Source organism: Salvelinus namaycush, chromosome 27 (genome assembly GCF_016432855.1).
Source record: "Salvelinus namaycush isolate Seneca chromosome 27, SaNama_1.0, whole genome shotgun sequence".
In the NCBI taxonomy this organism is placed as follows: domain Eukaryota; kingdom Metazoa; phylum Chordata; class Actinopteri; order Salmoniformes; family Salmonidae; genus Salvelinus; species Salvelinus namaycush.
The window spans coordinates 11440542-11452734 of NC_052333.1; the positions used below are offsets into that span (position 1 = coordinate 11440542).

At 43.8% G+C, this 12193-nt stretch overlaps 3 protein-coding genes across 7 annotated transcripts; 1 reads left to right on the top strand and 2 right to left on the bottom strand.

Moving 5' to 3' along the window:
* Positions 1-1006: 1006 nt before the first annotated feature.
* Positions 1007-3446, top strand: LOC120022233 (leucine-rich repeat-containing protein 14B-like). The gene is made up of 3 exons (XM_038966116.1): positions 1007-1282; positions 1567-2195; positions 2771-3446. The coding sequence occupies exons 1-3, from the start codon at positions 1007-1009 to the stop codon at positions 3444-3446; spliced, it is 1581 nt and encodes a 526-aa protein (XP_038822044.1).
* A 618-nt stretch (positions 3447-4064) lies between these two features.
* LOC120022614 (cytochrome b-c1 complex subunit 7-like) lies at positions 4065-12040 on the bottom strand. Of its 5 annotated transcripts, none has more exons than XM_038966588.1 (4): positions 11932-12010; positions 5292-5360; positions 4990-5156; positions 4065-4253 (listed from the first exon to the last, which is right to left on the bottom strand). In XM_038966588.1, exons 1-4 carry the CDS (start codon positions 12008-12010, stop codon positions 4176-4178), a joined length of 393 nt encoding a protein of 130 aa, XP_038822516.1. In that variant the 3' UTR covers positions 4065-4175. The 5 variants fall into 5 exon arrangements, with proteins under 5 accessions (XP_038822516.1, XP_038822514.1, XP_038822515.1 ...); XM_038966586.1 differs by lacking the exon at positions 11932-12010 and adding an exon at positions 6637-6709; XM_038966587.1 differs by lacking the exon at positions 11932-12010 and adding an exon at positions 6637-6692 and having other exon boundaries at positions 5292-5357.
* Positions 7439-9036, bottom strand: LOC120022612 (transcription termination factor 3, mitochondrial-like). Its single transcript, XM_038966583.1, has 3 exons — positions 8934-9036; positions 8679-8840; positions 7439-8240 (listed from the first exon to the last, which is right to left on the bottom strand). The coding sequence occupies exons 1-3, from the start codon at positions 9015-9017 to the stop codon at positions 8046-8048; spliced, it is 441 nt and encodes a 146-aa protein (XP_038822511.1). The 5' UTR covers positions 9018-9036; the 3' UTR covers positions 7439-8045.
* Positions 12041-12193: the final 153 nt, after the last annotated feature.

Consider the following 12193-nt stretch of genomic DNA (forward strand, 5'->3'; position numbering starts at 1 on the left):
ACTTTGCTTGTGTTCATTGTAGTGTGTCAATTGAAAAATACACACTCTCTAATGAAGGCTGATGTTTTCAAATTTGGCAATATGAAAAATCTAAATAAAATAAACATTTGCAATAAACAATAAAGCAATACACACTGTTTACGGCGTGTGGAAGTTGTCAAATGTGTTTGTCTCTCATGGCCAAAGCAAAACATTACATGCTAAGGCTCTAAGACTTGTCATCAAAGTATTTGGAACACTGGAGGTTCCAGTGTTAGAACACTCTGGAGGTTCCAGTGTTAAAACACTCTGGAGGTTCCAGTGTTAGAACACTCTGGAGGTTCCAGTGTTAGAACACTCTGGAGGTTCCAGTGTTAGAACACTCTGGAGGTTCCAGTGTACTCAAATGAATGTTTTCGAAACCGGTCAAGTTACGCTATGACGTCTGATCCACCGTTGCTTTGGTCTTGATAAACAGTTTAGCCTTTAGTAAATCTATCATTTCATTGTGAGCATGTTGCCAATGTTACTCTGTACAGCAGTAGTGTACATGTAGCAGTACGGTGTTTTATATGTTTGTTTACATTGCTTTGCTGTTATTGTCACTGGTGTTTATGTATAGATTGATTGCATAGACAGGTCATTTCAATGTTGGCGGTACCTAGGGATCTTGGGCCTCATGTTGTAAGCAGTAGGCTAGGAGAGGTTGTTGCTGCTCGGCGTTTGGTGTAGGTTGTAAATAGATTCTCTGTTCACGAGGTGAAGGGAATGAAACGGCTGTTTCTAAAAATAGTCCTCCAACTCACCTACCACGTGCCCCAAGCCTCTCTTTCACAACATGATACCACAGCAAAACGAGGTCCAGACAGATATACAGTACTGGCAGAGACAAAGAATCAACACACAGAGAGACCCTCAGGGAGAGAGCAGCAACACAAACACATCCAGTTACAAGGGATGATTGGTTGATCCTAACGCTTCAAGACCCAGACCTCGAGGACAGGTAGAACATAGAAAAGAGAGAGCCATGAAAAGTCTCAGGTTCCTCGCTGCCGAGGGGTTCGCCCAGAGTGGCCAGAGAGCCAGGGAGAACCTCAGTTGTGTGTCGTTCAACCTCTACCCGCTCCTCTTCAAGGCCTGCTACATGCACGAGATGGCCCTCCTCCTCCACGACCTCGTCCAAACCTGGCCCCTGCACGAGCTTAACCTGCAAAGGCTCCTGGGAAAGACGGTGGACTGCCAGGAGGATCTGACCTCATGCACCTGCCGGCTGTGCCTGGAAGCTCTGCTGACTGGCCTGAAGGTAGGCTTACCATGTGTTCTGGTGTTATTTTCTTTAAAGGTGCAATCTGTAGTTTTCACTGGTCAAAAGTGCTACTTGTGAACTGAGGCACTGGGTCTTGGCCAATGTGACACATTTTTTGTTTTCCTTCAAGTCTGAATGTGTTTGTAGTTACTTGAGTTGCCACTGGGGCAATAAACGTTTAACATTTCACCTTACATCATATAAGGGCCTATGTCTTTGATTTGTAAGAGAAATTCCCATTTTATGGCAATAAACAGCTAGATTCTATTTTCCATCTCCAGTCCTATGTACTGCGGCCCCCAGAGACCTACGCCAAGACCCTCCGTGTGGTAGACCTGACTGGGCTGAAGGACACAGAGCACCATTCCTGTGCCTGTGGATCCACCCTGGGCCGCTGGGCCCGCACCCAGCTCCTCACCCGCATGTGCTACGAGGTCATGGTGGCCATCGAGGCGGGTGACGCTGCACCCTCCGCCCTCGAGACCGAGGTGGACGTGCGCCTGAACGGCTTCGTCACCGGGCGGAACTACGAGGTGGTGGCCCAGGCCTTCCTGCTCCTCCGTCACTGCCCCTTGAAGCTGCGCTTCGTTGGGTTCCGAGGCGACTCCCTGGCCCTCAAACAGCTGTTCTACGTGCTGCGTGTGGCCCAACCGGAAGCCATGAGGAGACTCGAGGTGGTCCATAACGTTCACTTGGAGGCCCCGCACCTGGAGTTGCTGTTGTCCCGGATGGATTTCCCCCAGCTGCAGTCCCTGACGCTGCCTGCGGGGGCGATGGACGTGCGAAGGCTGGGCTCAGATGAGGATGACCTGCTGGCGACCATTGGGGATCTGCTGAGCCGGCTGACTGAACTGACAGAGCTCTACATGGGCTTCTCCACCCTCACCGGACACCTGCGAAGACTGCTAAGGTGCTCACGTGTGTGTGTGTGTGTGTGTATGTGTATTAGGTATTGATGTCTACTGTATATATAGCTCTGGGGGTGTCTATTCAAGCTGATGCATTCCCACTGTGTAATATCATAGCATGTGGGCTGCAGTACTCAGTGCATTTTGTTTTTGTTGCTTGGCTGTGGGGGACAATGTAGACAGCTGACTGCTGCTAAATCAGCAGGTCGGCCAGAAAGCAAGGGACACTCAACGGCTGACATTGTCTTCTTCCCAAACGGCACCCTATTCCCTTCATAGTGCACTACTTTTGACCAGAACCCTATGGGCTCTGGTCCAAAGTAGTGCACTTTGAAGGGAATATGGTGTCAATTACAGCGGACACTGAAATATCACTGAAGCCGTGACCCAAAACAACAAGCGGACACCTGCACTTGTCCATTAATTAGGCATCGTAAAGCTTTCATATTGCCTTTGCTTTTTTGTCAAGCATGCATGAAATGAGGAGCACACACACACACATACAAACAATTGATAACATTGCAAAATAGTGAACATTTACTGCAATACATTTCTGACCCTCTGGCCTTGTCCACAGCCCCCTGATCACCCCACTGCAATGCCTGGAGCTGGCCAACTGTCACCTGAACCGAACAGACATGGCCTACCTGGCCAACAGCCTGCACAGCGAGAACCTGGTCAGTCTGGACATAAGTGGTCACGACGTGTGCGGCCTCTTCCCCACCACCTTCATCAAGCTGCTCCAGCGCTGCGCCGCAACCCTCCACAGCCTCACCCTGGAGGACTGTGACCTGGAAGATGAATACATGGACATCCTGACCCAGGCCCTGGCTCCCTGTCGCGGCCTGGAGGAGCTGAAGATACTGGGCAACCCTCTGAGCGCCACGGCCCTGCGCCGCCTCTTCTCCACGCTGGCTGCCGGGTTCCCAGCCCTGAGGTACGTGGAGCTGCCAGTGCCCAGGGACTGCTACCCCGAGGATGTCTCCTACCCCATGGATGAGACGGTGCTGCTGCAGTACGACAGGGAGATGTTCCAGGACGTCAGGGGTCAACTGATGGGGATCCTTCAAGGGGCGGGGAGGGGGAACGTAGAGGTGGTTACCCCCTTGTTGGGCGCTTATGACGCAGATATCAACGAGACCAGTAACGAGCTGGGGGTGTCCATGGTGAAATCCTTCAATAGCGTCATTGGAAACTTTATTGATACAATTACGGCCCTGGACAACAGGAGATCCAACAAAGAGGTTGATTAAAGTGCAGGTAGAAAACCAGAGGGAGGCTAATAGAGGGTTAATAGCACAAGGGTTTGTGCAATACAAGTGGTTCATCTCAATTGTCTATAGTGGCTTCCCACACTTAATTTCCACAGATCAAAAGAAGTCTAAGAAATCAGTGCAAATAGAAGGAAGGAGACAAAGAGAGACGGCTTTAGACTATTGGGATGACTGAAGGCCTTGAGTAATGTTTTCTACCCATACGTACCAATTAATCTGTACTTGTAACAGATATTTTGACAAATGTATTGCCCCATTATCAGGGGATTTTTTGACATGCAACTGGACCTAGATTATAGTATAGATTGAATTGTCCTTTTGGTCTTCCATTCATGAGTGGCAATTATAGTAAAGCATTGAATGCTTAATTAAGAATAGTACTACTTGTATACTGAACATGTATTTACATGTACTGTATATATTTCAGTTTAGATGTATCTTGTATATTAGGACATTTATATGTGACCAGAGTGAAAGTTTGTTTTTACAAAAGTGCTATAAAATGTGGGATTAAACTGACTTTACTGTAAATACAACTTTATTACTGTGGGGATCAAATCCTGGTTCACGTTAAAAAATAAAAATCCTTCTCACATCTTTTGCAAAAATGTACATTTTTAATAAGCAGTCTTCCCATAGGGTAAACTTTATTTTAAACATTACAACAGACAACCATGCACCAGACCAAAGAGAAAGAACAGATTAATCTCATTTCTTCGACCACTCCTCAACCTCTTTCCTCTCACGGATGACCTCTTCCAGGTAAGGCTCCAGGTAATGTACATCCTATGGAGAAAGGTCAAACACAAAAAACAAGGTTAATTCTGTAAATGTTCTCCCACCACCTCTACCAGATGTGTTTTTTTGTGTAAAAAAAACATCTGGTAAACATTAAAACAGCTTTATAGGCGTCTCCAAACTCCTCAACAATTGGCCAATTCCAATCCAACCTTAAGTCTCTACTCCTACATGCTTCATGTTGATTATTCAAGTAGTGTAGCACGATCAATATGGTAACAATATCACCTCTGACAGGCTAGATTTTGTCCTTCATCACATGCCATAACATCAACTGCTGTGAAACTTCTGACATATCTTCTATTTCCCCAGTGACATCTCAAATCCCTTCTTGTACACAAACTATTGATTGTGAGACTATAGAGCCCAACAGTGGAGGCGTCATAATACCCATAAAACCTAGCGGTCAAACAGGGAAATGATTCCAATCGTTTTTCCACCAATCATTTTCCCATAGGGGATTTTATTAACACTTAAAATAAGGGCTGTTTTTCCACGGTACCCTCCCCTATGGTACTCTATATGCACTGTACCTCAAACTTGGGTTCAAATAGTATTTGAAATCTTTCGATCTTTCATTTGCTCTAGCCTGCCTAGAGTGCCAGATGGGCAGGGTTTAACATTTTGGGGATATTCTATAGGTCCATTATGCCAGGCAAGCTCAATCAAACACAGAGAAAGTAAATTATATTTCAAATGGCATTTGAACCCAGGTCTTCCATACCTCCTCATATTGAGTCCACTGTTCCTTAGGCATAACCGCCTGCTTCATGGACAGGTCCAGGGCTCTCTTGAGCCTGAACATCCTGTCATTGTACACTTTCTCTGGGAGCCTTCGCAGAGCTTCTTTCACATCGCTATCTTCATGGATCGTGTCATCACGCATCAGACCTGGAACCAAAACAAGCACCACACAGCGTCAGAGAAATATCTAACTGAAGATTATATGTGTTTCTAAGACTGAGTGAAAAGATTTGTCTGAAGACCCTCGCAGATGGCCCCAAAGGAAAAGACTCCAAGACTTGCCAATTTTGTTGAATCCGGCCGCATTGTAGTACCATTTACGGAAGCCGACCAGGAGTCTACCGGTAGCTGCTGTGTGGTAGGCCAGAATAAGAGTCAGATAATTTGCCGTCAAGATTTGGTTTGCTAAAACACAGTTAGAAAAGCAGTTGCAATCACTGCAGTACAAAAGCAACGAGACACCAAATCATGTTCTCCATTCATTTAAGAAGATGCTTAAGTAGATGAACTAGAATTGAGATGATCACAGAACTAGGGACTTGAGGGAGGGTTTGACAGTATTATTTGGGACAAACCAAGGAGAGTATCCCAACTGCAAACATTACATCTGTGGTGGATAACTAGATAGAGTGCTAGTAGATCACATGACATGCTGTTATTATCTACAGAGTACTAGCTATGTGGGAACTGTGCGATCTGGACATATTTCTGACATCGAGGTGTACGGGAAGTATGGAGAGAGGACATCAGACATGATAATCAATGTCAGTAGTAATACCGGGTACTGTTAGCTAGCCAAGTTGAGCTGGCTAGCATGCCGACTTATCTTGCTTTGTTTTAGCTAGCTAGATGTTTACAACCACCAAGTTAGCTAACGTTAGCTACTGCACCTAGCTAGGCAATGGATGCAGGGTGGGTATAATTTGTGGAACGTTCCAACAGGATTCTGTTCCAAAAACTTCGTAAATAACAAGGTTGCCAACAAACAACGCATACAAAGCGGCAGAATAAGATACCAGGTAGAGAGGGAGTGGGCAATTTTGTTGAGTTTTTCACTCTCCATTTAATCCCGAAAAATGTCTGTCCTCACTCTGGTAGCCTATGGACAAACATTAAGAATAAACAACGTGGTGAGTTGATGCCTATTCGGGCAACTAGTTAGCTAGGTTAATTGATCATGCTACTTTGTATGCATTGTTTGTTGGCATCCTTGTTATTTACTCAGTTTTTGGAACAGATTCCTGTTGGAATGTTCCACAAATTATACCTACCCATAGATGCTTAGTGTTTGATAATCGTCAATCTGTACTGGCGTGGCGTTTGAAAGTTGATCAGACCGAAGCACAGCTTTACCTATCAATTGAAAATGCATTTGACATATATTACATTTAAAGGTTAAATGTCACTAGCAGTCTGGAGCACACCACTGAGCTCTCCCTTGATTTGTCATAGCTATCTTAACATTAGCTAGGACACTCAGTAGAGGACACGACAAAGGAGATCTCAAAAACATGGATTTGAACACACCAAAATACCACAAATCAACATCCCACTTCACTCAATAATATGTGCAATGTTTCATCTCGATTTTGGGCTAAATAAATGCTTAAAGATAGGTGACTTTTACCTGGTGCCCTCGACGCCATGTTGTTCTGTCTAAGGTAAAATGTATCAGCGTCTCGACAGCAGCACTAAAAAAGCACTTCCGGGTTAGGAAATTTCGGAACATTTCACAATAAAAGTCCCTCACATACTAGTAGAAAAGTACCATTAACCTGTATTTATTCATGATGCATGACAAATAATATTTAAGTGACGTTTGCATTAAATGTGGGTTTTAAAACATGTCCCAAGGTCTCATAAATGCCCCTCAATACAAATCATGCATATGATAGCACAGGAGGCTGTTGCCACCTTGTGGGTGAGAACAGGCTTGTGATAATGACTAAAGCGGAATCAGTGGAATGGTATCAAATACATCAAACACATGGTTTCCAGGTGTTTGAAGCCATTCCATTTGCTCCATTCCGGACGTTATTATGAGCCGTTCTCCCCTCAGCAGCCTCCACTGTATGGTATAGAGAAAATCATATTATTTGTGCTGATGTACAAGTGGGGTGGGGAGTACTCAATAGGGTCTGTAGATCAAATCTATGTATCGGGTCTATGTATCATACATAGGGTCTATGTATCAAATCAAATCAAATTGTATTTGTCACATGTGCCAAATACAACAGGTGTAGACCTTACAGTGAAATGCTTATTTACAAGCCCTTAACCAACAATGCAGTTTTAGGAAAATACACAAAAAAAAACTAAGAGATAAGAATAACAAATAATTAAAGAGCAGCAGTAAATAACAATAGCGGGGCTATATACAGGGTGTACCGGTACAGAGTCAATGTGTGGGTGCACCGGTGTCGAGGTAATTGAGGTCATATGTACATGTAGGTAGAGTTATTAAAGTGACTATGTATAGATAGTCAAATGGTGTCATTTCATGGATCTATGAATAATATGGAGTGTTGCTGGACTTTTACTGTGGTCAAACAGCTTAAAATGGGGTGCTTGGACACTATACTACAGGAGGTTGGTGACACCTTAATTGGGGAGGATGGTTTCATGGTAGCGGCTGGAGCAGAATAGGTGGAATGGTATCAAATACATCAAACACATGGTTTCAAACGCTCCGTTCCAGCCTTTATTATGAGCCATTCTCCACTCAGCAGCCTCCACTGCAGTGTAAAGTATAACTATAACACTGTACAGGAAAAACGATTATTTGTGCTGATGTATAAGTGGGGTGGGGAGTACTCAGTAGGGTCTGTAGAATCTATATATGGTGTCATTTCATGGGGTTCTGAATAATATGGAGTTTTGCTGGGTATTTAGGCCAGAGTCCCCCATGAAATAACACCATATAAAGATTCTACAGACCACTAGGCTACCTGCCGCAGCAAGATTCAATTGTAAAATTCTTCAATATCTTCTCTATTCAAATAACACACATATACAAAAACTGTAGTATTACATCAATCACACTGTCTTCTGAAACAATTCAAAGTCCTTTGGTGTCGCGACTGCTACTTCATTGCAAAAGGCCTCATCTGGCAGGGAGACTAGCTTGTCCAGAGAGATGTAGTTAGGCTTGGCAGGGTTGTACTGAGCCTTGTCCAGGTACTGCAGAAACAGGTGTCTCTCTTTGATACGAAGGTACTTTGCATTCAGGGCCTGTAAAGAGGACAGATCACCTAGGTCAGACAATAGGTGACGGCATGTGTAACTGACCACAGGGAATTATGATTTTATGCCACGTTTAAAGGCCTTATGAATTATATTGTGACCAACCAACTTACATAAACAAAACCTCTGTTTTTAACCACAACTCAGTCTTCGGCCATGACCCAGGAGGGGTTACCCTCTGTGACCTATAAGTAGTTCCTGATCCACCACTTGGTAAACATACAGCTGCCCTGCCTGCTGTATCCATCTCCCTCAGACTATGTCAACATGTCAGAGACACTCAGCAAGCTTGTACAGCTAGATAGATTCAGTCCATTTAGGGTTTGTATCTGATTAGCCATTAGCCAAATAACTAATATATCCTGATACACATTTTCTGGGAGAGTGCAGAAAAGGATGATTCAAGACTGGTAGTTTATAGCTTACCTGTGGGAACTTCGCGGTCAGGTCATGGGGTATGTTCATGGTGTTGTGGATATAGTGAAATATCTGGGTCAGTTTCCTCTTATTAGCTTTAAGAACTTTGGGGATTACAGTGACGATGTGCTGGAGTTCATTTTCACGAAACCCCATCTCCAGTTTACAAATCTAGGATAAAAAATATGGATTCTGAGAATTCAACCTTTTTTCTTTTACAAGAATTAAGACAAATATCACAACTCATGTTTTCACTTTTCATACCTTAAGATTCTCCTTAACTGGCTCCAAACTACCACACAGAAGTCTGGGAAGGGGAACCACGAAATCCCGTGTCTGAATGAACATACAATTGATTAAGAATCATAATCTTACTGTATGTAATTTGTGGTGTGAATATTCTATGAAAAACTAAGTGGGACAAAACAATGTGATCAATTGTGATTGTCTTGGGTCAAACCTTTCCCACCAAATTGTTTACCAAATTCAAACCTGACTTTCTGAGCACTAAGGCCTAACTGCTGTTGGTAGAATCCCGGGGCGGTTGGGTTGTCCATCCTCTTCACACTGAAGTTAAGCAGGTATGGAGCTCTGGACACCATGGAGGCCACAGAACTTCTTGGACCCAAGATATGCCACACTAATGTGAAAAAAGAGATTATTACCTTATTTTATACGACAGATCATTTCTAAATAATATATCAATGAAATGTATCCCCTGTCATAGTCCTATAAGAGCTAAAGCTGACAGATGGGAGATAAAACACATGCTTACAGCTATAGGTATATCAGTTGGAAACACTAAGTGTACTCTCTGTCCCTAAGATAGTCAACCCTATGTGTTGCTGACTGTAGCAAACTCAACCTGCCAATCCAACAACCACACTATCTGCCCCTGTACCTGGCCTGCAGATTCTCCAGGCCCTTTGTGAGGATGAAAGGGTTGTGGCTGATCAGGTAGCCCAGCCGAGTCTTCCACTCCCAGCTGCTTCAGGAACACCAGCCGGGGGACCACGTCTGTCTGGAAGTCTAGCCTCAGCAACATGGAGCCCACGCTGGGCCTCTGCTCCAGTTTCCATAGCTGAACATCTGAATTGGGACCCAAAGGGTTAACATCAGGGTCGCATTCATAAGTGCACATCATGGCAAAATGCTTTGAAGTGGAAAACACACAAAAATAAAAGTTTGCTTTTGCGTAAATTCCTGTAATCCCTCCCCATTTGTTTCAGTTTGGTACCTGGTGAATACGATCCAGAGACATAGATATACAGAACATCTATTGCTCTGATTCACTTCATACTAGACCAGGGATGGGCACTGATGGGGGTGGGGACCACAAAAAAGCAGAACTCATGAATGGCCGCAGTGGCTCGTGGGTCTGCATACCCACACATGCAGTCAGAGCCGGACCTACTGTGAGCTTTTAAGTGCCCAAAGCAACATTTTGTTGGGGCGGGCACCCCCACCTTGCGAGTAAAACATTTTAGCATTTTGTCTTGACAGCGGAGATAAAAACATACCCATTTTTTTTTAGCAAATTTCCTGCAATTCTACAAATTTTGCCATGGAGCGTAGAGGAAATGTTGCAGTTTTAAAGAAAGTTTGCTGGAATTCTACACATTTTGCCACGGGTTGTACAGAAAATGTTGCAGTTTTAAAGCAAGTTTGCTGGAATTCTATACATTTTGCCATGAGGCAGAGAGAAGCTTTTTGAATTTTATAACAAATTTCATGCAATTATTTGCCATAGGGCAGAGACTTGTTCGCCCTTTTTAATATGACATCTGAGTGAGAGTGACTAACAAAATCAATGGGGGCCATCCGGTATGTAATTCGACCATGATTAGTACAAGTTTAGATATCTGGCTGCTAGACTAATTTACCAAGCTAAAAAAATAAAAAAAATAATAAAAAAAATAAAAAACTCTGAAATGCCCCTAACTACATACGAGGACACCGAGGTCCGGAACTCTGTATTTTTTTCCTAATAATAATAATAATAATAAAAAAAGGAACAACATAAATATATATTATTGTATAAAATAAAGAAAATGAATTACGGGTCAACATCTAATTATTGCTGCCAGCGTTGATCAATGATTAGAACGCTTATTCTTGATATGATTGAGTTCTAATAGTTATAATTCTAATTTCCTGACTGGAATCATGAACAGCGCTTTGTAGCGCTTTGTTCCTTATGTTCACCTGCGTCACCCGTATTTGCCTTTTTAGGAACACCACTTTCTCACATGGCTAAATCCTCCCTATTGCGGCACAGGCCCGAGGGCCAGAGATGTGAAACGAACTACCACAGCTCGCACTTGGCTCAAGTAGACAACTAGAGTCAGAAACGATACCGAGTGTGTTTGCGAGATGCTGACGTGTCTACAGACATCCCCCAAACAAACAAAAACCAACACTCTGAGAAAGAGTGCACATAGATATGTCTGTCAGTCAGGTGGCTAGACTTCTATTGCAGTAACGTTGAAGGGGACTGGCTAGTATTACTTAGCCAGCTAGAAGGACGAAGTAAGAAGCTAATGTTAAACGGAGCCTACCTCAGCAGGAGCAAAAAATACACTACCGAGTTCTCATAACTTTGCTTTACAGACAGTAGGCTACTGAGACGTTGCTGATGCTACGTGTCAGTTTGAATCGTTTCTCATATGTTCCCCCTTTCAGGGGTATAACATTACAATTGTAGCTAACAGGCTATGTGTTTGTAGATCAACCGAGGTGAATGAACCTACAGCAGCCAAGGTGATAATGGATGGGTTCATTTTTGCTTGTTTTTGCTGTCCAGATAGCATTTAAATGTGTTTTTTTATTGTATAGAAAAGCAGTAAATGAGCTTTGACTTTAAAAAATGTCCTGGGGGAGGAGGTACCTCCCCTTGCACCCCCCATCCCCTCTTCTGGACCTCACTAAAACGCAAACCCCGGTTACGGCCTTGTTCGCTGACATAGCCGCCAGTTGCCCATCCCTGCACTACATGGGGAAGTAATGGGAAACTAATGGCTAATCAGATACAAACCCTAAATGGACTGAATCTATCTAGCTGTACAAGCTTGCTGAGTGTCTCTGACTTGTTGACATAGTCTGAGGGAGATGGATACAGCAGGCAGGGCAGCTGGGCTGTCCATACGAACCGCCTCCTCATCACTGATCAGTGTCCTGGGGAATCGTCCAAATCTGGAGAGAGCAAAAACTTTAGGGAGAAATGCCCACAGTGTGTGTTTGTACACAGGAGTACCATTAGTACCTAAAGCTGTCTGCCACTCCTTCAGCGACATCCCTCCATTTCTGAGTTGATGGGAGAGAGGATTCTGATATGGCACCATATCAGTCCCATCAGTATCCCTGTGTTTCGTTTGAAATGGTTGGACCTTGGCATGAGATTCACAGTAACTCTGCACTCATAGTTTCCACCACTATTGCGTCTGAGATGGGTTCTGACTTCTCTAGAGCATGGAAAGCAAGACTGGAACACTGAAATAATTCCGAAAGGCTGCAGGGCAATGCTG

Excerpts from the sequence above, each read along its gene's own strand:
- LOC120022233 (XM_038966116.1), top strand. The coding sequence starts at position 1,007 with ATGAAAAGTCTCAGGTTCCTCGCTGCCGAGGGGTTCGCCCAGAGTGGC. Across the intron at positions 1,283-1,566 it reads CTCTGCTGACTGGCCTGAAG|TCCTATGTACTGCGGCCCCC; the intron begins GTAGGCTTACCA and ends TTCCATCTCCAG. Across the intron at positions 2,196-2,770 it reads CACCTGCGAAGACTGCTAAG|CCCCCTGATCACCCCACTGC; the intron begins GTGCTCACGTGT and ends CCTTGTCCACAG.
- LOC120022612 (XM_038966583.1), bottom strand. The coding sequence starts at position 9,017 with ATGTTCATTCAGACACGGGATTTCGTGGTTCCCCTTCCCAGACTTCTG. Across the intron at positions 8,841-8,933 it reads CAGTTAAGGAGAATCTTAAG|ATTTGTAAACTGGAGATGGG; the intron begins GTATGAAAAGTG and ends TTTTTATCCTAG. Across the intron at positions 8,241-8,678 it reads TGACCGCGAAGTTCCCACAG|GCCCTGAATGCAAAGTACCT; the intron begins GTAAGCTATAAA and ends TCCTCTTTACAG.
- LOC120022614 (XM_038966588.1), bottom strand. The coding sequence starts at position 12,010 with ATGGTGCCATATCAGAATCCTCTCTCCCATCAACTCAGAAATGGAGGG. Across the intron at positions 5,361-11,931 it reads GGAGTGGCAGACAGCTTTAG|CAGCTACCGGTAGACTCCTG; the intron begins GTACTAATGGTA and ends CCTACCACACAG. Across the intron at positions 4,254-4,989 it reads AGTGGACTCAATATGAGGAG|GATGTACATTACCTGGAGCC; the intron begins GTATGGAAGACC and ends CTTTCTCCATAG.